Raw genomic sequence first — 22,434 nt, 5'->3', positions numbered from 1 at the left:
TGTCTCTGTCTCCAGTAGTCTCTCCAGGCTCCCGTTCCTCTTCCCCCTCGCTGCATTTGTCAAGCAGCTTTTGATGCAGGCTGGCTCCCCACTTCTGTAGGAACGTATGCTGTCTTGCATGCATCCTCAGCCCCTAATTAATCTCAAGTCAAGGAGCGTTGGTTCTTTGCCAGTGGGAACTATCAAGCTCCTTTGGGAGGAGAGGAGGCGAGGCAGTGGCGGTGGAAACAGCAGCAGCAAGTGTGTGACGCATCCCGGAGTGAGAGACTAGCAGCTCCAGGCTGGTTAGCATGAGGAAACTCCGGGACTTACTCAGTGAGAAGGGCCTTTCTGTCTTGTCTAGAGCCGAGAATGAAGCGGAGAGCATCAGACAGAGGAGCTGGGGAAACGTCGGCCAAGGTGAAGGCTCTAGGAAGTGGCATTTCTGGAAATAATGCAAAGAGAGCCGGACCGTTCATCCTTGGTAAGCAGCTGCCCATTGGGTGAGTGGTGTGCTGGGGCAGGGGCAGAGCACATTGGTTTACAAGGTCCCATCTGCAGATATCCACAGTGAGACACGGCACCCATGGTGGTGGGGGCCTGGCCCCCTGCCACCACTGCTTTCAGTGGAGCTGAGCTCTATCAGTGGGAGAGCCAAGAGCCTACGTCCCTCTGGACCCAGGCTTGTCATTTTTGTTGTCGTCATCCCTGCCGAGAGCTGGCCTCTGTCTCTTCCTTTCTCCAGAGAGTCCTGTGTGTGCCCTCAGGATGCACACTGTGCCAGGGGAGACACCCAGACTGCACTAGAACCCAAGATCTACTCACCTAGGCACATCTTTGATCCCATTCTGGGAGAGTGACTTAATTTCACAAAGCATTTTTTAGAGCATCCTCATCCCCCATCGAAAATCTTGTAAAATTGGAGTAGCCTTGGGTTTCACAGCAGCCCCAAGGAGCAAGGACTTTTCTGCAGGCTGCCTGCGGTCCAGCAGATCCAGACTGCTTGTGATCAGAATTGTGGATGGTATGGGTTCTGAGGAAGCTTACTATCCAGGTGGCCAGAGACTGGGTTTGGGTTTCACATTGGTGACAACATCTTTAACTGATGGGCACAGGGTAATTATACCTCCATTCATTCAGCACAGAGAGTTACTGGCCCCTGCTATGCACTAGACACCTGTGCTGTTTGCCAGGGATGCAATGGTGTCTAAGGCAGGAAGGGTTCCTGCCCTCAGGGAACTGAACATTTTAACTGGATCAACAACAGGCAAGGCCTGATAAGTGCTTTGAAGGAACTAAGCAAGGTGAGAAGTGAAAAGGGTCTTAGAATAGCGTGGACCAGAAGGCCACAAGGATGGAAGGAACCAGCCATCTGAAGAGCAGGGCAAAGCCATTCCGGACAGAAGAGACAGCAAGTACAAAAGGCCAAAGATGGGAAAAGACTTAATGTGTTGAAAGAATGAAAGAATGCAGAGCCGAGGGGTACTGGGTGGGGGAGACATTTGAAGTTAGAGAGGTGGGCAGGAGCCCAATCATGCGGTGCCTTGGCATTTGTAGTTAAGAACAGTGGTGCTCTGGGATGGGCTTTTAATTGTCAGCAGCCCTGTGAGAATCCGACTTGTGCTTTGAAATCTCAGGTAGGATGCTGTACAGGGAAACAAGCAGTATGCATCTTCAGAAGTACAGAATTCCCCAAAGCTGGTTCCTCAGGAGGGCTCCATCGGACCCTCCAGGACCACCTGTTAGAGCTCTGATTTCCTGCCTCCTCAATCCTGGAGCTTCAGGTTCAGACTGCACATTGGGATCTCTTGTTCTGACGGATGCTCCCAGAGATGCTGGCTTGCATCCAGGGTTGAAAGCCTCTCAGAGTCTGGTATGTCTCCATATTTGGAGGGAAGACCCTGAACACAGTCCACTAGGAGATTTGGGGGCATGAGTCTGTCTAGTAGGTGTGAATTCTGGTATCCTCCTGAAGAGAAGAGCTGGCCAGAAAGAGCAGGTGGTGCCACAGTGTCTCAATAGCCAGTCTTCTCAAAGGTAAGCTGTTGTCTTTGTCACAGGTCCCCGTCTGGGCAACTCACCAGTGCCCAGCATTGTGCAGTGTTTGGCAAGGAAAGATGGTACCGATGACTTCTATCAGCTGAAGGTAAGTGGGCACCAAGAGAGAGAGAGCTTAGGACCCAGGGGCCCATTTTGCTAGCCCAATTCCTCCCTCTCCTCTATCTTCACACCTGCAGCACTTGTGAACAAGAGTAACGCCCTTTCCTCCCGTGAAGCAATCAAGTTCACACAGTTGCACTCTGAACAACTCCTGACGCAAAGCTTTACCTGTGCATAAATCACATTGCCATCACATTAAAAACCCTGTTTCTGTGTGTGTGTGTATCGTGTCGCATGGTAGAAAGTGACCCTCCTGCTTCTTCCGGTCTCCTCATTCTGCTTTGTAAAGTAAGGTTTTGTTCTTGTTTCGGCACCTTCCTAAAGATCCTTACCCTTGAGGAACGGGGGGACCAAGGAATAGAAAGCCAAGAGGAAAGGCAAGGCAAGATGCTGCTGCACACCGAGTACTCTCTGCTTTCCCTTCTCCACACGCAGGAAGGCGTTGTCCACCACCACGGGCTCTTCCAGGTGAGTGCCAGAGGCCCAGCCTGCCTTCCTCACCTCCATCCAACTGTCAACAGCCCTGGTGTCCCTGCCACTAGGTGCCACATCAGGACTTCCTGGGTGGGGCAGGTGGAGGGTCACATCCTGGCAGGAACACACAATTTGCATCCTAACTGCGGCCAGGCTGCTTTGAAGAGCCCCTTTCTGAGCGAAGAGGAAAGCAGGAAGTCATTAAAGACACACACGGCTCTTTCAGTGACTCCAGCCCTCTCAGCTGTGCTGTTAGGAAGTGGGCAGAAGAAAGGGAAATGGGCACATGACCCAGTTAAATCAAGGTAAGCACGGGCTTAGTTGTGCTTACTGACTAATCTATAGTGAACATTTTCACATGTTTTCCACCACATCACATAAAACTTCACTAGAGATTTGTAAGTAAGCCCATGCTTACCATGCTTTCTGGGCACGCCATCCCTGGCAGGGTATATATTTGAGTAGACTTCGATTCTGCAGGATAATGCTATGAGATTGGGAGAGACAGGTGCCAGCCATACCTAGAAGCAGAATCTTTGATGTGGTAAAAATGTGGAATTTTTCACAGCAGATTAGTAAGTAAGCACAAGTAAGAAGGCTGTGCTTGCCTTGCTTCCTGGGCAATCCGACAGTGGAGGATAGTAAGGCGGCGCCAGCATTGGGCTACCTATAAACCTTCACAGTTATATTGGTTCCAGCGGTCCTTTTTCTTGGCCAGGCATTCCCGTCTATTCAGCAACTGTCCCTGAGCACCTGTGCTGAAACAACCGGGACCACCCAGGTCCCTTAGAAGAGGTGAGGTGCTCATTAGCCACTTGTACCCTCGAAAGAGCAGAACTGAAATCAAGTTTCCAGCACAACAGACTTGGGTTCAGCAGGATGGCAAGGCCTGCCTAGACTGAAGAGCAGCTCCCAGCAGCCCATCTGAGGAGCCCTCAATCACTGTCCTGGCCAGAAGCAACTCTGGCTAATATGCACCTGATATTAGAGAGGCAGCATGGGGTTGTGGAAGGCACACAGGCTTTGGAGCCAAATAGTCCTAGAGCTGGGCCTTGAGACCTTGGCCAAGTTACTTGGCCAAGTGAGCCTTCCAATCCCTCAACTGTAAAATGGGGACCGTGTTAATGGTGACAGTGCTAATGATAGTGCGAGTGGCGGGCGCGGGCTCCGAGAAGATGAAGGGGATGTAGAGCACCGAGCTGCTGCTGGTACATGACCATTGGCATTGATATCCAGGTGCTGAAAACTCCTGTCCCACTCAGACACACCCCCACCAAGGTCTTTACTGTTAGATTTGCAATTAGGAGTAACTCCTTGAAGTCCTAGTGTAGCACTGTAGAATAAGTACTGGACTGCTAACTGCAAGGTCGGTGATTCAAACACACCAGCTGCTCCTTGGAAACGATACAGGGCAACTGTGAGTCAGAACTGACTCAATGGCACTTAGCAAACAGAACTAGGTATCATGAGATAAATCCCAAAATGAGCGTTTTCCTTAAATATGAAGTCAAGCTGCGGTGATTGTGGTTTCTTAGTAATTCATCCCTGATACCTTCAGTTCCTGTCTTGGTTCATGTCATTTTAGACAATAGAACCTGGGTAGCAAAAGTACTGTATTTTTCACAGATGAAGGGGCTTCAAAAAGTTCATGGAAAAATTCCATTTTCCACAAACTTTTTGAAACTCCTTTGTATAAAGCACCCACATAAATAGTGTGTACAGACATACAGTGTTTATAGCACATATAGGAAACTGATGTGTGAGGGGTGCACTGTTGGAAGGAAAAAACATAATGTGCACCTCAATTGCGTAAAAGTACTGGTATTTCGTTCATTATCATCTGTGTGTCGGACACTGCTGAGGCACCTGAGGAAGAGAAAAATGTCGATGTTCAGAGCTCCAGGAATTCCCCAGAGGGGATGGGCAGTCTTCTAGGGATGACAGGAGCTAGTAGGGGGAAGGTCCCCATTAAACCTGGTTTTTTTCTGCCTGAAATACGTTTCAAGCAGGAAATGGGGTGTAGAACATTCAGCACTTGTTCCTTTCAGTAGCCTGTGAGGTAGGGGTGGCAAGCTCCCTTTGACAGATGAGGACTAGAGACTTGGAGAGGTTAAGCAAACTGCCCCAAGTCCCACAGCTAAGACGAGGTGGAGCTGGGACCATGTGACTCCAGAGCTCCCTGGCTGCTCACCTTGGTCAGTAGTGCCACCTGAGGAGAGCTGTTGACTTGGGCATGTAGAACACTATAAAACCTTCCAGGGTTGATCACTGTTCATGTCCACATTCTTGGACATTGGTCAATGAAAGGACAGTTACACTGGTGATTCCTGGAATCCCTGGGAGTGCCTTGAGATTTGCTATCTGTACACTGGGCAGAGTCAGCCTGTGGCTTTAAATGCTCAGCTCTGAGCCAAATCAGATCAAAGCATTAAGCCTACTGGTAGACGTCTTAACCGGAGCCCCGCTCACTTTTAGGAACTGGGCTCATTCTCTTGTCTGTGGGTTCTGGCTACCCATCTGGGGTGCCCAGAGCCTGGAGCTGACCGAGCCTCTTGCTTGGCCTGGTACAGGACATGTAGAAAAGCAGCCAATGCTGAGCAGCACTGTGGTCCATGCTGCCTACAGGTTTGTTTGGGGCCCCCTCATGCATCCCCTTCAGGGGAGAGTCCCAACCCTTGACCTTGCCCCTGCTGGATCCACAGCCAAGTCCTGGTCTGCTCGCTTGTCTCCCAGGACCGTACCTGTGAAATTGTGGAGGACACAGAATCCAGCCGAATGGTCAAGAAAATGAAGAAGCGCATCTGCCTCGTTCTCGACTGCCTCTGTGCACATGACTTCAGCGACAAAACCGCCGACCTGATCAACCTGCAGCACTATGTCATCAAGGAGAAGCGGCTCAGCGAGCGGGAGACCGTGGTTATCTTCTACGATGTGGTACGCGTGGTGGAAGCCCTGCACCAGGTGAGACCCTGCTCTTTGGCCCATTGATGCTTGAGGGAAGTGGCCGCAGGCCACAGCCCAGGCTCATGGAAGAGCCCAGCACAGGGACTCCCTGTCATGAGAAAGGTTAAACTGCAGTCTGTAAAACTAAGATGCCAGAGATGTCAAAGTAAAGTTAGGGATGCCTGAAAGAGGCTAGAGCTTTCTGCTTGTTGATGACCAGAATCTTGAGACAGTTCAGCTCTGACCTCCACATCCAGTCACATGCTTGTTTTTTTCAGGGGTTGTTTGATGAGGTAGAAGGAAAGGGTGGTTTTCCCCATGAGTGCTGCTTTGCAGGGAGAAAACTGGGAGACGGACTGGGTCATGTTTTACCCAACTGGGGAGGTGCTGGAATTGTCCTCTTCTGTCTGTGGCTCACAAGCCTAAAGGGACATATTGAACAGCTCTTCCTGCTGTCCCAAGCCGCTAGAGAGTCCAACCCCAGCTGTCTCCTTCATCATACAAACTATAGACTTTTAATGTCATTTATTTAATTGTTAAGAATGCGTGCAGCAGAACACACAACTTCAGCAATTTTTACATGTCCACCACTGAGTGCATTCTTCAAGTTGTGCAGCTGTTTTACCCACCTTTCCTGAGTTGTGCCTTGCCTCTAAGGTCCTTATCTAATCTTTTGAGTTGTTCTAGTCTCTTTGATCCCATATAGTTTTTAAAAGAGCATAATGCTCAAGGTAGACATTTTTTTACTAGTTAAGCTAAAGTCTTGTTTGGTTTTAAGAAAAATGTAGGGGTTTATATTTGGTTAAAAGTTTAAAAAGGATTCCAGGGCAGCAGTTTCAGGGCTTTAACCTCCATGCTCCAGAAAACCTGGAGTCTATATGAATATGAAATTCTGGTCTGCATTTTCTTCCTTTTGTTCAGTATCCTTCTATAGACTCTCATCAAATTCAGACTAAATGCTTTTTGTTTTCCAGAAAAACATTGTACACAGAGACCTGAAACTTGGGAACATGGTGCTCAATAAGAGGTGAGATTTGCTTTCAGGGTGTACTCTTGGTGCTGGAGCAGGTTATGTGTTACTAACTACCCAGCACCCTCCAGTGTCCTCAGACTGACACCAAAAGCCCACTTTTCCCAGGAATCCCTGGGGCTAGGGGATGAGGATTCTGGCTTCTGCCTTGCCTCATGAGAATGTGGTTATCTTCTAAGAATGGGCGTCTTAGAGGCCACAAAGAGCAAGATCCGGGGAGGATTTCACAGCTTGGGCCTGGCTCCTGGTGGGTGCTCAGTAAACGACTCTAAAAATGGACAATGTGAGTTAATGAATTACAGCTCAGCAGAATGAGGCCTTGTCATCAGTTAAGTTCTCCTAGAAACAGGAGTTGAGATTTGTGTACAAGACACTGGCTAGGGCTGTGCTCAGGGAGAAGGGAACAGAATTGGGCAGGGGAGGAGCTGAGCTTTAACACAGCCATAACAGGACCTCAACAGAAGAGTTTGCAGCTGGTGCCCTTCAGTGATACCCTCAAATCAAGGCAGGGGGCCTTGCAGCCACCTGTCACTGGATGCAGGCTGTCCTCAGAGACAGGTGTAGTCTTGGACAAAGCGGCTACTCTGACTAAGGGCACTTCCCAAGAGGGACTCATCTCCAAGTGATCCATGGTTGACGCTCCCAGCAGCAGGCCAAGGGTGCCTGGGTCCCCTCAGCATCCCCAGTGAACCTTGTGCCCAGAGATCACTTGAGGCACCTGACTCAAACCATCCTCCGACTCAGGCACGAAGTCTGAGCCCCTTCAGGGCAGTAAGAGAGGGGCACCAACCAGAGAGGGACCCAGTAACCCAGGAACCAGCCCTGGCAGTGCAGAGCTGGGAAAGCTGCACCCCCTTACCTGCACCCTCTGCACTCCCTCAGCCCCCACCTCCCTTTCTCCTCCAGGTGAAATGGGTCACAGGCTGACCAGTGACAAGCAGCATATACTGTTTGGTGGGCAATGTGGTCAACATAATGTGGTCTTAAATTGTCTCCCATGGAGTGACCAGAGCCACAGTGGTCTCAGGGAGGTGGGCTTCTGAAGAGCAGGGAGGGCCATCAGACTCCCCCGCCCCCCAGCTCCAGTCTGAGATGGTGTAAGGAGGAGCTGCTGGCCACAGTGACACAGCCATCACCTCCCCCCAGTCCTGGGGCTGGAGATAGAACCTTTTCAGCTGCAGCCACTGCCCCCTGCCCAGGAAACATGTCACTCTGTGGAGGACTGGAGGACCCACAGGGGGAAGTGAATGTCAGAGTTGATGCATGAAGTGACAGCCTCCCCTGTAGGGGGGAGGGAAGGCCAGCCGGAAATTCCTGGTCTGCTTGAAGAGCTGACTGCTGCAATCAGTGAGCTAGGGAAGGCTGTGGAGCACGGATTCAGAGCCAAACCTGGCTCCCAGCTCTGAGGCCATGAGAATTTTCTCATTGGATTATTTACCAAATGGTTCAGTCCCTCAGCAGATATGTAATTAAAACAACTGTGCCCTTCCTCTGATCTCCCATTTCCTCCTTGTGACTGTGGGGGTGACCATCCCTCCCTGGTAAGTTTGGCTGGAGATACAAATTAGTGGATGTGAAACTGTCTGGCAGGATCTTGCCCATCATCAGTGCCCCTAGAGCTAGATTGGCCAAGGATGCAAGGCTCTGTGGCCCATCTGCATATACCCCTCTGAGCTCAAGGTCTGATGCCTATAAGAACCCTGAGGAGAGGGCCTAGCATTACTGATTGCCCCCCACTCAAAATCCTGGGTCCTGGTGCTCCCCTGACCAGTCACCACCCTCTGACTGCAGGCCCCCTACTCACAAAAGAGAGCAAGCCTCAGTCTGCCTGGCTGCTGAGCCCTTGCTCTATGGGCTGGGCTGGAAGAACTCCCAAGGCTCTGCGAGAACATGTGGAGGGTTGTTACAGGAAAGCTTACAGTGATCGCCACACCAGCACCCTACTCATGCCTCTCACTTCTCCAAGCCCCCCTAAAACAAAACAGACAAACAACACTGCCTTCTAGTCGATTCCAAAGTAGAACTACTTCATAGGGTTTCTGAGACTAAATCTTTACAGGAGCTGACGGCCTCATCTGTCTTCCTCACAGCAGCTGGTGGGTTTGAACCACCAACCTTGGGGTTAGCAGTCCAATATCTAACTCACTGCACCCACCAAGGCTCTGTGCAAGCCCCCTAGGTCCAAGGAATGTAAGCAGAGGGTGCACCTCCCTGTGCATGTATCACCCTCAGATTGCAGAGTGCTGTGCCTCGTTCACACCCAAATCTAAGCTGCGTGGCCTTTAATCTGCTCATCCCCGTTTTTGTGCCTTGGGAGAGACGGCCAGACCAGCCGCCTGAGTCATAAGCACTCTGGAAGAAGACAGGTCGGTATGGGGGAGTTGGCAGAGACCTGCACTGACCCGCTCAGAGCCAGGGTCCAGCCCCTTCTCCCACCCCCAGCCCCCAGCCTCCCCCAGTTGGAGGCCATTTTGCCCCATGGCAGCAGAACAGAGAGCTAGCTCCCAGGGGAGGAAACAGACAAGTGTTTGTGAGGCAGCTGCCACACCAAGTTCACCCTGATTAGGAAAAAAAAGGAAAGGATTGAAATCTGAAATCCCCTTTTGAGGTTACATGAGGTTTGCTGTGGGTTCTTTCTCCTTCCTCCTTACTCTTTGGGTAAGCAAGTTGCATACCAAGTTCCTAGAAAAGGAGAAGAATGCTGTGGTAGCCCAAAGGGCCATAGCTACGGAGTGACTCACTCAACCATTCTGCTGACGCACTTCTCCTCGCTCCATCTCCTGCCACTCACACCACTCCTGTCAGGATGAGACCAGGAGGTCTGAACTCCAGCCAGCTGGGCAGTGGTGGTGGCGGGGCATGGTGCCACCAAGCATCAGGGGGCCAGCTGAGGTCTCAGAGCTTGACAGACCCAGTGCTCTTTTCTGTGGGAGAGACTCTAGGGTCTCCAGCAGCACAGCAGAGGGACACACTTGGCCCAGCCACGTCCAGAGCACCTGCTTCACCACATGGGCAGAGGACTGGAGAGCCATACCAGAATCAGGTTGAAAACTGCACACATACCCTAGGGCCACTTGGCTTACTCAACATGGTACCTCCTACTTGGACCCCCCCACACCCCACCCCCGGTGGTCACTTTCTAGAGTCTGCCAGTGCGCCTCCTATCTGAGAAGAGCTAGTGACCCCAGCTAGCAGTTAGTGATCCCTTACTGTTTCCCTGGGATTGTCGTCTTACCTCGTTAAATCCTAACCCAGCTGGCCTTCAGTGCTAGTATTTCCCCAGATTTACAGATAAAGAAATTGAGGTTTAGCAAAAGATTAAGCCACATGCCCGGGGTCTCAAAGCAAGGATAGGCAGGCCCCGCCTATCCTTGGGTTGGGAAGCTGGGTTGGGAAGCTGACTCTCATGCCCACCCTGGCCTACTCTCCATGTCTCACTTGGTCAGAGACACCCCCCTCAGGACACATATGCAGCTGCAGGGGGCAGGAAACACACTGCACTGTGGGAACATCCCCACCGGAGACCTGAGCAGTGTGCAGTGTGACGTGAGGGCCTCAGCACATCGGGAGTCCAAGTCTTGATGCAAGTGTGATTGATTCTAGGCTGAGTCTCTTTGCTGGGCTTTCAGTCAGACTTTGATGGTAGCTGACAGGACAGGCCTGTGTGGAAAGCTAGAATCCATGTTTCCATGTGGAATGCAGAGGGCAGACTGGCCTTTGTTCTTACCAGGCTGTTGCCAGCAGAATTCCCCGAGATAGTTGACAGGCACTGGAGCCTCGTGGATGCAACTACTGGGGAATTCCACCTCTGCCCAGTCACTCTCTGGTCCTCTGAGAGGACCTTCTCCACCAAGACCCCTGGTGGAGATTCACCTCCTGCCATCCTCCCTCCTTCTCTGTCCAAAGACCAGGCCTTCTCCTCACTGGTCCCTCTCCTGAGCTCATGAGCGAGTCTTTCTGAGACTTCTTCTCCTAGACCCTGCAGTTGGCATACTGGGCCCCCTGGGCTCTGCACACTCCCCTCTCACCAAGCAGGGAAGGCCTCCTTCTGGTCACACTGTGAACTTCCTGGAAAGGACTTGAGCCCACAGCTGCTCCCTCATCCCATCCCCACCTCCCGCTGTTAGGGTGGATTTGTGGTGGACTAGGTCAAGCAGAGTCTGAAGTGCAAGACAGGAGATGAGTCAGCAGTCAGGAGTGGGGACATATGCATGTGGACCCCCAACTGGGGCTAGTCCTGCAGACTGACCTGGGCTTGACTCCTACTCCATCACACTAGCTGTGTAACCATGGACACATGGATTCACTGTGAACTCTCCCTTACAGGGCATCATAGGATGCTGTGATTTGGTGAAAAACTGCCTACATGAGCCCTGGGGCATGACCACCCACACTTAAACTTAAGTGCTCAGTAAGCATTCCCATTCAATGCTGATTGAGGATGCCATGAAGGGGCAGAGTGGCATCCAAGAGTGGACTCTTCTGTGTCATCTTGTCCCAGGAGCAGGCCTGAGCGCTCTATGCTCCCTGCACTCCACAGGGTGGTTGTTCCCTCCAAAGCAAACTGGGCTTCCTCCACCTAGGACTGTCCTGTCTATGCTAGAGTGTCCCCTGCTTGTGCCTGGACCTCCTAGAGGGTGTGGCCCTGGCTTGGCCTAAGCAACTCCTCTGCGCCTGCCAAGCTTGGCCTAAGGGGTTCATATGTATTCCTTAGCTGAAACCAGCGTTGGCAGCTCCAAGCCCAGACCCTGTTGTTGCAGGTGAAGTCTCCAGCCACACTGCAGGTGCTGAGCATTGTCAAGAACTAACTAACTAACTATGTCCCGTTTTCTCTTTTGTGTGATCCTGAATATCATACACTTGGCTGTTGTCCGGCTTCAGCACAGTCACCTGCCACCCAACCTGCAAATGCCCTCCAGTGTCTCAGGCCAGACCTGAATGGAGGGTGGTCCCACTAGGCACCCAGGTTTGCTAGTCCCATTGGGAGCAGATACCCTGTTCTTTGAGGTGCTTCTTGCTGAACTTCCCACCAGGCCCAGTAGTGGGAGCTCCAGAGCTTCTGTGGTTGTCACCCAGATGGGTCAGGAATGGCTGGTGGTTTCTGGATAAGGCTTATCTGCAGAACCTGGCCGACAGAACGCCCTGCCTGTATGTGCTGGCAACCAGAGTCAATCATAGGAGAAAGGACCTCCTAGCGTTTGCCATGCCCCAGAGACTTTTGGGGTGGGGTGTGAGCTCATATCATGCCAGCAATCATGAGGTTGGCGTCAGACGAGGGACCGTCCTGTTCTGTTGTACATAAGGTCGCCAAGTCAACAAACAAGTGGTCAAACCGGGATTCATGCCAGGTCTGCTTGGTCCCCTGGCCTGTACCCATGCACTAACTGCCGAAAGTCTCTATGCAGTAGAAGAGTGTAACAGCACAGTCTCAAGCTTCTTCCTAGCAGTGTTTCTTGACTTCCCTGGGCCTCTGTTTCCCAGTCTACCAAGTGAGGGTCACAATGGTACCTCCTCATTGGGTCACCGTGTAGGTTGCAGGAGTTGGTACCTGTCAGAACATGGGAGGCATAACTTTTGGTCTTAGGGATTATTTCCCCTTCCTCAGTCTCACTCTCATCCTCTCAGTTCCTTGAGTGTGTGATGCTTTCTCCCCCCATCAGCACTGGGTCATCTCCCCTTCACCTTCCTGGTCCCTCTCATCTTTCCTGCATGAACCAATTCACTGTGGAAACAAGGTGAACCTGGCACTGGGCCAGTGGACTAGTAGACAGTAACCCCACAACCCTGCTTTTGTCCCTCACAAATTTCTCCCCCCATCAAAAAATATGAAGGGAACATAAACGACAGAGAAACCTTGTTCCGATTGAGGTGAGCAGAGTCACCTTTCTTTGGTAGACACCGTGTCATTCTTGTGTAACTCCATACAGCATACAGCCCCTGTAGCTGCCTGGTCCCAGGCTGGTGGCCCCTGGTGTGGGTGGGCAGGCTCCCGTGGTCGGGGGCTCACAGCAATACAGCAACTCTGCATCTGCACCAGTGTGAGTACCCTCTACCATCAAGGGGAGTGTGGCTAAGGCTCTCTGGGTTTGTCAGCTAGCTCCCAAAGAATGCTGTCCTGGAATTGCTCGGGAAATTCCCAGACCATCCAGTGCCAGCATCTTCCAAGCATGCGTTGGCCTACAGCTTGAGTTTTGGAAAACAGAGAGGGTGAGTTAGGCCAGGTGTGCTGTGGCTCTTAGTCTTTGAGGACTGTGTGACCACCCCTCCCCACTGGTCTCCGTGGGGGCCTCCTCTCAGCCCCTGTGTTGTGTCTGGTCAGATGTTAACTGCAGGGGTGTGGCCTCTTGGATAGTCCCCAACTCCCTGGGCAAGACGGGTTTTGTCAGCAGGGCCTTGTTTGGTCTGAAGGGCACAGTGCAGGGCTGGCAGGGGCGCCGCATGAGTGGGACCCTCTCTTCCCAGGGAATTTTTCCTAATCTACAGGTTGTGGTAATAAGGACCAGAGAGGCAAGAAGTGCTCTCTGGTCCCTTATGTGTAAACGAGAGACTTGATCTAAATCTTCAGGTCACTCCCAGGCTAGAATGTTAAGTGTGGTTTTAGGGTAAATCCTTGAAGGTCTTCTAAGCCTTAAGACATGTCCCCTGAGATGAGACTCATCCAGTGTGGCAGGTTCAGGGAGTGTTCCGTAAGTCTTCAGTTGGACAGGAGTAACTGGGACAGCTCAGCTGGGGGCACCAAGCGTGGTCTGTGGGCAGAGGACTGCTGAGAAGGCTGTGAGGGGCTGAGGAGCAGAGGACGTGGACGTCATTCCTTTGCTTCCTGGATTGGGACACACCCTTTGAAGAAAAACTAGACTATTCCTTTTGTTTAAGATTGTTGGCTGGGCACCCTACACGTCTGGCTCCTGTGGGGACCCGGCACTGAGGTTTGTCTATTCTCTCTTCTGCCCATAGAACTCATCGGATAACCATCACCAACTTCTGCCTCGGAAAGCATCTTGTGAGTGAGGGGGACCTTCTGAAGGACCAGAGGGGGAGCCCTGCCTACATCAGTCCAGACGTGCTCAGTGGTATGTGAATTAATTCAACAAAGTGTACAGGTGCTGGGCTTCACGGATGACCAAAACCTTCTGTGTACAGACTGTGTGGTGGAGGAGGAAGACGGTGACCGCCACACCAGTGCTCCTTTAATGACTCCCTGAGCTGAGTGCTTGGAAGGAAAGGAAAGATTTTTCTGTGGACTTAAAGGGCACTTCAGGGCTGCCCCAGGGCAGTGACATTTGAACTGAGATGCTAGGCTAAGTGTCAGATCTCTAGGTCTGCAGTGGGCTGAGGAGGAAGAGGCACAGCACATTGGAGGAACTGCTGGGGCATGAGCCTCCCACACCCTGGAGAGGCACTCCTCGCCCTTTCTGTCAAATACACCAGGAAGCCAGTGGGCAGGTCTGAGATGAGTGCCTACCAGGAGGTCTGCATCCCAGAATGTTCACTCAACTTGTTTGTTTATTCATTCAACTCTTAGGCACCTAGGGTCTGCCCTGTTCTGGGTCCTTTGTAGACAGCAGTCATTAAAGCAGACACACTGTCTCCTTCATGGAGCTGCCTGCAGGGGTAAGAGCGATAATAGAATCCATAAATAAATGTAGTTGTTGCCTACCGAACACTTCTACGGACTAGGTATCGTGCAGAGCCGCCTGATGCACTGTCTGAGCAGAAATACACAGCTGCCCCCGGAAGTAAATATGCATAGGTCCTTTTTGACATGTGAGGAAACCAAGACTGAGACACATGAAAGCTCCTGTCCAAAGTTCTGGCTACTAGTAAATCAGAAAACTGAGCCCCAGTGTCAGGCTGCCTGCTCCTGAAAGCCCATGATCCTCACTGCTTCCCAGACACTCCGTCTCTTTCCCCTCTCCCTTGTCCTGTGTCAAATGGGTCCCTTACAGAGCTAGGGGCTGACTCCTACCCCTCTGATGTGGAGAGTTCAGGGTGCACCCAGGGCCCATACCTCACTGCACACATGTCTTCTTGGGGAGCTATGGATATGGTATTTGGTGGCTTCTGCTGGAGAGTCAGGTGCTCCTCAAAGCTGGCCAAGTGCAGAGGAGTGGTGGTGCCACTCCCCGGCCTGGGGGTTTTGGTTGGCATCACCGTGACCTTGGCTAGAGGGATCAGGGTGCCAGGGCACTGCCCCTGTGGCATAGCTCAGCCTGGACACCCTCCATGGTAATCCCAGAAGCATCCATAATGGTGCTAGAGCCAGCCTTCTCCCTCAGCCAGTGAGACAAGGTCTGTCCGTCTGCGTGGCTAGGGACTGGCAGGCCTGGCAGGCCTGGGTGAGAGGCCTTGTGGTTCCCCCTGCTGCCGCCTGCAGCCTGTCTCACTCCAACTCTTCCAAACAGCGGGAACCCACTGCAGTAGAGAGAGGCCTGGGCCCAGAGGCCTGGGCTCTAATTCTGGCCTTGGCCTTCACCCCCTTCTCTGAGCCTTTTCACAGCTGAGAGGCTGCCGGCGGCCCTGCCTCCCTTCTAAAAGGATAAATGAGGTGCTCAGGTGCCAGGCAGCACTCTGGGGTCATAGCCCACACCTGCCACGTCCTGCGTTCTCTGAGGGCCGGATACAGCCTGGTGCTCACATTGGCTGTGAGAAGGTAGACATTCCTGTTTTTGTCATCCACGGTCTGGTTAATGACTATGAGCCCTGGACCGCAGTTTCCTCAACCATTAAATAGACATGAGAACAACACCTGCCCTGTTAGGTACCCTGTGGGGCTCAATAAAGCCTTCACCTAGTGTCTGGCTCAGCAAAGCGTCCCTGACATCAGTATTACTAAAAGGAAGATTTGAGGATCAGTGCCCCTTTAACACCCAAGCTCCCTGCCTGGTGTGAGAGTTCCTCTCCAGAGCGCCGGCTGTCCCCCACTGCCTGGACCCTAGCATTGCTGTCACCCCCATTTGACAGCTCTGTTCAGAAGGCTCCATGGCACCTTTAGAGGCAGAGCCAAGCCTGTTTGAGGCCCACATGCACACACCCACCCAGTGAAGTCATTTGACCCTTTCTACGGCAGTACTGTCGACCTTGAAACCAGGATCCCCACTCCAGAGGCCCCTCCACTAGCCTGGAAGAGTCCCCAGGGGTGGCAATGAGGTGCTGATAGAGCCGGGTGTTGAGTGGACAGTGGACACCGTCACAGCAGGCAGTTGTACTTTACATTTGTGGGGTGGGGAGCATGGGGCAGGGTGGGTTTCCAGTGAGCGATGATGGTTCACATCCTCCAATTACGTGACCTGAGGCAAATAACAGCAGGTGTGCGTGCCTCAGTTGCCTCCACCACCTGCCCTGGGGGCCACCTGGGCAGACAGACAGTCCAGGGAAGCAAAGCAGGGACTGCCAGGCAGGCAGGGGCATGACAGGAGGCCACATGTGATCCCTTCTCAGAGGCTTGGGACGGTGGGTCTCACCCAGGAAATGGATAGGGGTGACCAGGGTGAGGTGCAAGGTGGAGGAGCCCCGTGAGGGAATTTCCAGGCACACAGCTGGTAGCTGAGGAGTTGTGGACAGGCGATCATGGCCCGGACTGAGTGTGTGTGTGTGTGTCCATTGGCTCCTCAGGCCGGCCATACCGGGGCAAGCCGAGCGACATGTGGGCCCTGGGCGTGGTGCTCTTCACCATGCTGTACGGCCAGTTCCCATTCTACGACAGCATCCCACAGGAGCTCTTCCGCAAAATCAAGGCCGCCGAGTACACCATCCCTGAGTAAGTCTCAGCGTCTCCAGGAGGGCAGGGTGGCCCCAGCCCTTTGAACTCAAGGGCAGGAGTTCCTAGCACTGGCCCACCTGAGCTGAGCTGCTGTCTCTCTGTGTCAGGGACGGGCGGGTTTCTGAGAACACCGTGTGTCTCATCCGGAAACTACTGGTCCTCGACCCCCAGCAGCGCCTCGCTGCCACCGATGTCCTGGAGGCCTTGAGTGCCATCATTGCATCTTGGTAAGTGGGCAGCAGCGGCACTGGGCGCCAGGCTGGGTTTGGAGATGCCCCACCCGTCAGCTGGTACTGCCTGGGCCTGCCCAGTTAGGAAAAAAAGCCTCCTTCTCTGGCAGGCAGTCAGAATTCCAGGCTCTTCCCCCAGGGCCACGGTTGGGAGGGTGTGGGCAGATTTCAGGACCTATGGGGCAGGCAGTCCCTCAGAGTTCTCACCACAATCTCGGGCAGAAATTGTTTTACTTTGTTGGATGAGAAAACTGAGGTCTGGGGAAGTGACCAGTGAGGAAGAGGTCTGTCTGCTCCAGGTTTTGGAGCATGGGCAGCTGACACCTCTGGGGTAACCGGCCAGCCTGAACCATTTCATCCCTACAGGCAGTCCCTGTCATCTCTGAGTGGACCTTTACAAGTGGTTCCGGACATCGACGATCAAATGAGCAATGCTGACAGCTCCCAGGAGGTAAGTCCTTACCTGAGGGAAGGCAGGTCGTAGGGCTGCCTTGTTCATCTTCCCCAGAACTTGAAGGAGGATGAGTTAAGGGGTCTACCTGAGCTCCCTATGTCCAGCTGGGCCTGAGAGAGAGGGTTGTGACGCAGGTGAGGTAGAAACTGGCTCCTGGAAGACCCACAGCACCCCACACTGGCCCTTTCTCAGCTTCCTCCTCTGGACTTTGCCTGTGCTGGCCTTTTGAAGGGTCACTTTTCCCTGCCCCCCAACTCATGGAGTTCTCGCTCACCCTTACTGCTGTTCGTTTTTCAGACAGTTCATGTTCTGTTCTTTCTTGTTCCCATACTGGAGAAAGTGCTGGGCTGGATGCCACCAGGAGACTGGGGCCCTGGGTGACAATGGGTGGCTGATCTTAGGCTGCCCTCTGGAGGGCAGGGCTTGGCTGAGCCTGGGAAGCATGCTGCAGAGGGTCTCACTGGAGTTGCACAGCAGAGGGAAGAGGAGGGGCCGTGCCAGGGCAGAGCTCCACCCCACACCCCATCTCCCACCCTCTAGTGCTGTTCAACAGCTAAAACTCATCCCCACTAGCAGCAATGAGTGCCCACTCCCAGATTCCGCCCTCATTCCAGGCCTGCAGGGCCTGTGTTCTTATCCTCATTTTACGAAAGAAGAAACTGAGGGTCAGAAAGGCAAAGTAGTTTCCCCGAAGTCCACAGCTTGGAAGTGGTGGAGCTAAGTCTTGAACCCAGTTCTGAGTCCAGAGCCTGCTTTCCCCTTCTGATTAGCCCAGGGACCTACCACTTCCATGTCTAGTACTGCCTGCCTGGGCTGCTCCACGGAAGTTGGCTTGGGGTCCCGTGTGTGGCCAAGATACAGAAACGGCCACGGAGGTGCTGAGCACCCAGCCCAGGGCATTGGCAAGGCTCACAGAACCTTTGTATAGCAGATGCACGTCCATTTCACAGGTAGGGAAGCAAAAAGCTTCAGAAATGACATGACTTTGCCCAAGTCAACATAGTAAGAGAAGAGGGGAGGGATCAGCTCTGATTGCACTGACACTCAGAGCTGGGCTCCTGGACCCCCACCTCAGTTACCTGCTTCAGAACTGGCCCAAAGGGTGGGTGCCTTGGGAAGGGAGGCCTCTAGAGCCAGGCCGTCCCACACTAAGTCCCTGCTATTGTCCTTCTGTCTGTCTCTGCTCTCTGATCCTCTGGGATCCCATCCTGTTCCCTCTCCCTCCATATTCTGTCTCTGGACCTCTCAGGCGAAGGTGACGGAGGAGTGCTCCCAGTACGAGTTTGAGAACTACATGCGGCAGCAACTGCTGCTGGCCGAGGAGAAGAGCTCCACCCACGAGGCCCGGAGCTGGGTGCCCAAGCGACAGTTTGGCAGCGTGCCGCCAGTGCGCCGGCTGGGCCACGACGCCCAGCCCATAAACCCCTTGGACGCGGCCATCCTCGCACAGCGCTACCTGCGGAAATAGCAGCTTCAGCTGTGGCTACCAGCACCACCTGCCGCCTCTTCTCTGCCCCTAACCATTGGGACTGGGCCCTGTAGCTCTGGATTCTCCCCCCAGGCTGCAACTGGGACATGGCCAGGGCCAGGGACAGCCCAGGTCGTAGATGGGGTCAGCAGAGGTACCACGAGGCTACCTTTTGGAATGATTGCTTGATTGTTTGGTTTTTAATCTGAGAAGCCTAGATAACTAATCTGCTTTTAATCATGACGTTTTAATCTACCTCTGTCTCTTTAACCATGCTGTCTCTGGACTGAGTGAGAGGGAGGAGGAGGAAGCCCACTTGACCCAGCCCCCCGGCCCAGGGCAGCTGCTCCCCACAGTCCAAATAAGCTGACCGTGCAGCTCGCTGCTGGCTCCCAAAATGACACCCACTCCTCACTGTGCTCCAGACCCCTCCCACCACCTCTGCTGTCCTCCCTTTCCTGCTTCTAGCCCTAGAACCCTCAGTCCAAGCTTTGGAAAACCTTCACCTCATCTTCAGCTGAATTCAAATATATTTATTTTTTTACTGAAACCAACTTCTTGCCCATCTCTAGGTGGCCAAGGCCTCTCCCTGCCCCAGCCTGGCTGGGCAGCCTGGGGTGTCCGACCACAGCCCCACATGGGTCGCCTCCTCGCCTGTCCTCCGGGCCTGGAGAAGCCCCTTCTTGCCGGTGGCTTCCCTCATCCCTCCAGTCCCTCTTCCTTTCCGATGATGGGGAGGCCTTTCTAGACTGGGTTCTTTTTCCCCATCTCAGTAGCTTCTCTGAGGTGCTGCACACTTGCATTAACCCTGGTTTCTGTGGTACGGAGGTAGCCTTGACATTACAATGTGAAGGGGGGCCGACTGCTCTGGGCTGGCCAGTGAGCTGGGTGAAGGCCCTCCCTGCACATCCCCCCGCCCCCGCCCCTGTGTTCAGAGGATGGTGGGGACATCTCTCCGGCCAGTGCCTCACAGTGGATGTGGTGTCTGTGCCTGTAGACCCTGCCCAGGGTCCCTTATGAGGGATGAGAGCTTGGGGGAAAGTTGTAGGAACTGGAGGACCCTAACCTTGCCTGCCTTGAGAACAGTCCTGTTGCCCTTTTTGAGCCGAGTTTTTTGGAAGTGGATGCCTGTCTTGCCAGAGCCGCTGTTCTCACCAGAATGCCCTCCCCTCTCCCTTCCCTCACTGGACTTGGCCCTGCCGAGTGTCAAACAAAGACCCTTCTCCACAGGCCTGCCCTCTCATACCCCCAACCAACCGGCAGGGCCCCCTCCTGCCTGCCCTTGCTCCCCAGTGGGGAGGTGCCCGAGGCCTCACTGGCCGTGTTCCCAGAGTGTGAGCTGACCCCCACCCCCAAAGCTGACTCACTGTGAGTGACCTTGGGCAAGTTCCCAAACTTCCTTGTGCCTCAGTTTCCCCATCTGGAAAAAATGGGGCCACCTCTTGCCAGCAGTAGCAGGGCCGCCGTCCTCCCTTCCTCCCATGTCCCCATCCCAGCATTTGGGCGGCTCATGCCTCTGCCTCAGTGGGTCTGTGGGAGCCTGCCTGAGCCCCAAGCTCTGCCTGGGTCTCAGCTAGCCAGCCACTGAGAGCCAGGGGGTCATGCTGGGGCAATGCGAGGATGCCCTCTTTTCTATATTTATTTCAGAAAGAAAATTCTAAGGGAAAAAGTAGTCTGTCTGCCCTAGGGCTCCCAGCCCCTGTGACTCTCGTCCTGTGAGGGTCCAAGACGATCAGGGCCCACCTCCAAGAGCCCTTGTGCCATTGCCCAGACCCTCCAGGGCCTGCTTCCCATGTGATCTTTCTCCTCCTTTTCAAAGCAATATCCTCCGGGTCTGTCAGACAGACTGGTCCCTGCCAAGGTTTGCCCATGCGTCTGATTGAATTTCTGCAAAGCAAACAAGAAGAGGTTGGGTCTGCCCTCACTGGCTGTCACATACTGCGAGAAGTCCTATTGTAAAGAAACAAAACAAATGGAAAAAGTCACAAAAAAGTTTGTATAAAGACATATTTTTGTACTACATGGGGACTCTTCCTGCATGTCAGCAATAAAACTTCCTGATCTGGAGCCACTGTGCCTCTTGTCAGTCTCTTGTTTTTTACGACACACACACACACCCCGGCCTCTCCATCTCTGGCCCCACCTAGCCTGGTGAGGCAGTCAGAGCCTCAGCTTAGATTCCTGCAGCTCCTGGCTGTGCCACCAGATGCCCTGGATATGGACCTCAGCAATACCTGTATCAATGTGGAGAGGAGGTCCAGACTATCCAGCATTCCCCAGAGCCTCTGGTCCCACCTCCTCAGGCAGCTGAAGAGTATTGGTCTTCTTTCCCTGCCAGACTCCCGCTGTGGTGGGAGGTGGGGGACGGGCCTGGCCAAACACAGAACACCAATCTGCCCACAAACCCACTAAGGTAAAGAAAAGGGGCCAGGCCAGGCGCTTTTCTGCCCCTCCCTCCTCCCTTCCCCTCCCCTTCCTTCCATAGGATGCCAAGGGGCTTCCTTTCTTCCTTCCTTCAGCTAAATACAGACTTTGTAGACTGAACTTCCTGAGCAGCGAAGCTAGAGGTAGGCTGGCCCCTTCCCCTGCACTTGTGCAGACTTACTTTTATATTCAGGCCCCAAGAGGACATGCGCACCCCAACCTAAAAGCTCATGTTACCACCCACAGTGGCCTGGAGATCTCGGCCCAGGTCAGGCAAGCAGCAGAAATTCAAGAAGGCCAAGCCCTTCTGACAAGGGTTCTGACAAGTTCTGTCCAAGACTGGGATTCTAGTCCCAGCTGGAATCCCATCACTCCACCCCCAACCCCAGCCGCCAGGTGACCATCCAGCATCCTGGCCACTCCCATTTCTGGGAAATTTGGCCCACTACATCTGACCCTTCAGTCAGTTTGTCATACTATGGTGGCTTATGTGTTGCTGTGATGCTTGAAGCAATGCTACCAATATTTTAAATACTGGCAAGGTCACCCCTGTTGGACAGGTTTTAACAGAACTTACAGATTAAGAGAGACTAATGTCAGAAGGAGGAATTGACTCTATATCTGAAAACAGTATGCAGTAAAAACCACTGGAACATTACCTGATACAGTGCCAAAAGTTGAGCCTTTCTCTTTGGAAGGCATTCAAAATATGACTAGGGAAGAGCTACCTCATCAAAGTAGAATCAACCTTAATGACATAGATGAAATAGAGTTTTCAGGGCCTTCATTTGCTAATATGACACAAAATGAGAAACCACTGCCAACATCTATTAATAGTCAGAGTGAAATGTATGAAGTCCGAATCAAGGCAAACCGGAAAGCTTCATAAATGAACACATGAAACTGGTAGCCTAGGCACTATTGAGTGTCATCAAGTCAGTTCCAACTCATAATGACCCTATATAGGGCTTCTGAGAAGTGGCTGGTGGGTTTTGAACCGCTGACCTTGTTAGTACTATAGTGCATATACTAGAGCGCCTTATCAGGACTCCAAGGCACTAGTGAGCTGAAATGAACTGTTATTGGCCATTTTTAATTGGATGATCATTTGTTTACTATGTCAGTAATGACAAAGAGCAATGGTGTTGACTTCATCGTTAAAAAGAACATCTAAGTTCTATCCTGAAGTGCATGGCTGTCAGTGCAGGATAATACCTATATGTCTATAAGGGTGACCTGTTAATATGACTACGATTCAAATTTATGCACCAACTATAAATGCCAAAGTTGAGGATATTGAAGATTTTTACTAACTTCTGCAATCTAGAATTGATTTAACATGCAATCAAGATGCATTCAGATCACATAATTTTGCAAATACCATGTTTTCAACAACATAAATGGTGGCACATCACAAGCCACCACTCGTCTGTCAGTTTGTCATATTGTGGTGGCTTGTGAGTTGCTGTGATTCTGAAAGTTATGCCACCGGTATTTTAAATACCAGCAGGG

At 52.7% G+C, this 22,434-nt stretch overlaps 1 protein-coding gene across 2 annotated transcripts; it reads left to right on the top strand.

The window, feature by feature from the left end:
• The first annotated feature begins 351 nt into the window (after positions 1 to 351).
• Positions 352 to 18,498, top strand: STK40 (serine/threonine kinase 40). Of its 2 annotated transcripts, none has more exons than XM_006867539.1 (10): positions 352 to 463; positions 2,040 to 2,125; positions 2,464 to 2,607; positions 5,347 to 5,574; positions 6,531 to 6,583; positions 13,541 to 13,656; positions 16,199 to 16,343; positions 16,454 to 16,573; positions 16,943 to 17,027; positions 18,280 to 18,498. In XM_006867539.1, exons 1-10 carry the CDS (start codon positions 352 to 354, stop codon positions 18,496 to 18,498), a joined length of 1,308 nt encoding a protein of 435 aa, XP_006867601.1. The 2 variants fall into 2 exon arrangements, with proteins under 2 accessions (XP_006867601.1, XP_006867600.1); XM_006867538.1 differs by having other exon boundaries at positions 2,022 to 2,125.
• The last annotated feature ends 3,936 nt before the right edge of the window (positions 18,499 to 22,434 follow it).

The sequence above is a fragment of the Chrysochloris asiatica genome, unplaced genomic scaffold, assembly GCF_000296735.1.
Source record: "Chrysochloris asiatica unplaced genomic scaffold, ChrAsi1.0 scaffold00106, whole genome shotgun sequence".
Taxonomy (NCBI): Eukaryota; Metazoa; Chordata; class Mammalia; order Afrosoricida; family Chrysochloridae; genus Chrysochloris; species Chrysochloris asiatica.
This window is presented reverse-complemented; position numbering and strand designations above follow the sequence as displayed.

Coding starts and splice junctions, on each gene's coding strand:
- STK40 (XM_006867538.1), top strand. CDS start 352: ATGAAGCGGAGAGCATCAGACAGAGGAGCTGGGGAAACGTCGGCCAAG. Junction 2,126..2,463: donor ATGACTTCTATCAGCTGAAG/GTAAGTGGGCAC, acceptor ACCTTCCTAAAG/ATCCTTACCCTTGAGGAACG. Junction 5,575..6,530: donor TGGTGGAAGCCCTGCACCAG/GTGAGACCCTGC, acceptor TTTGTTTTCCAG/AAAAACATTGTACACAGAGA.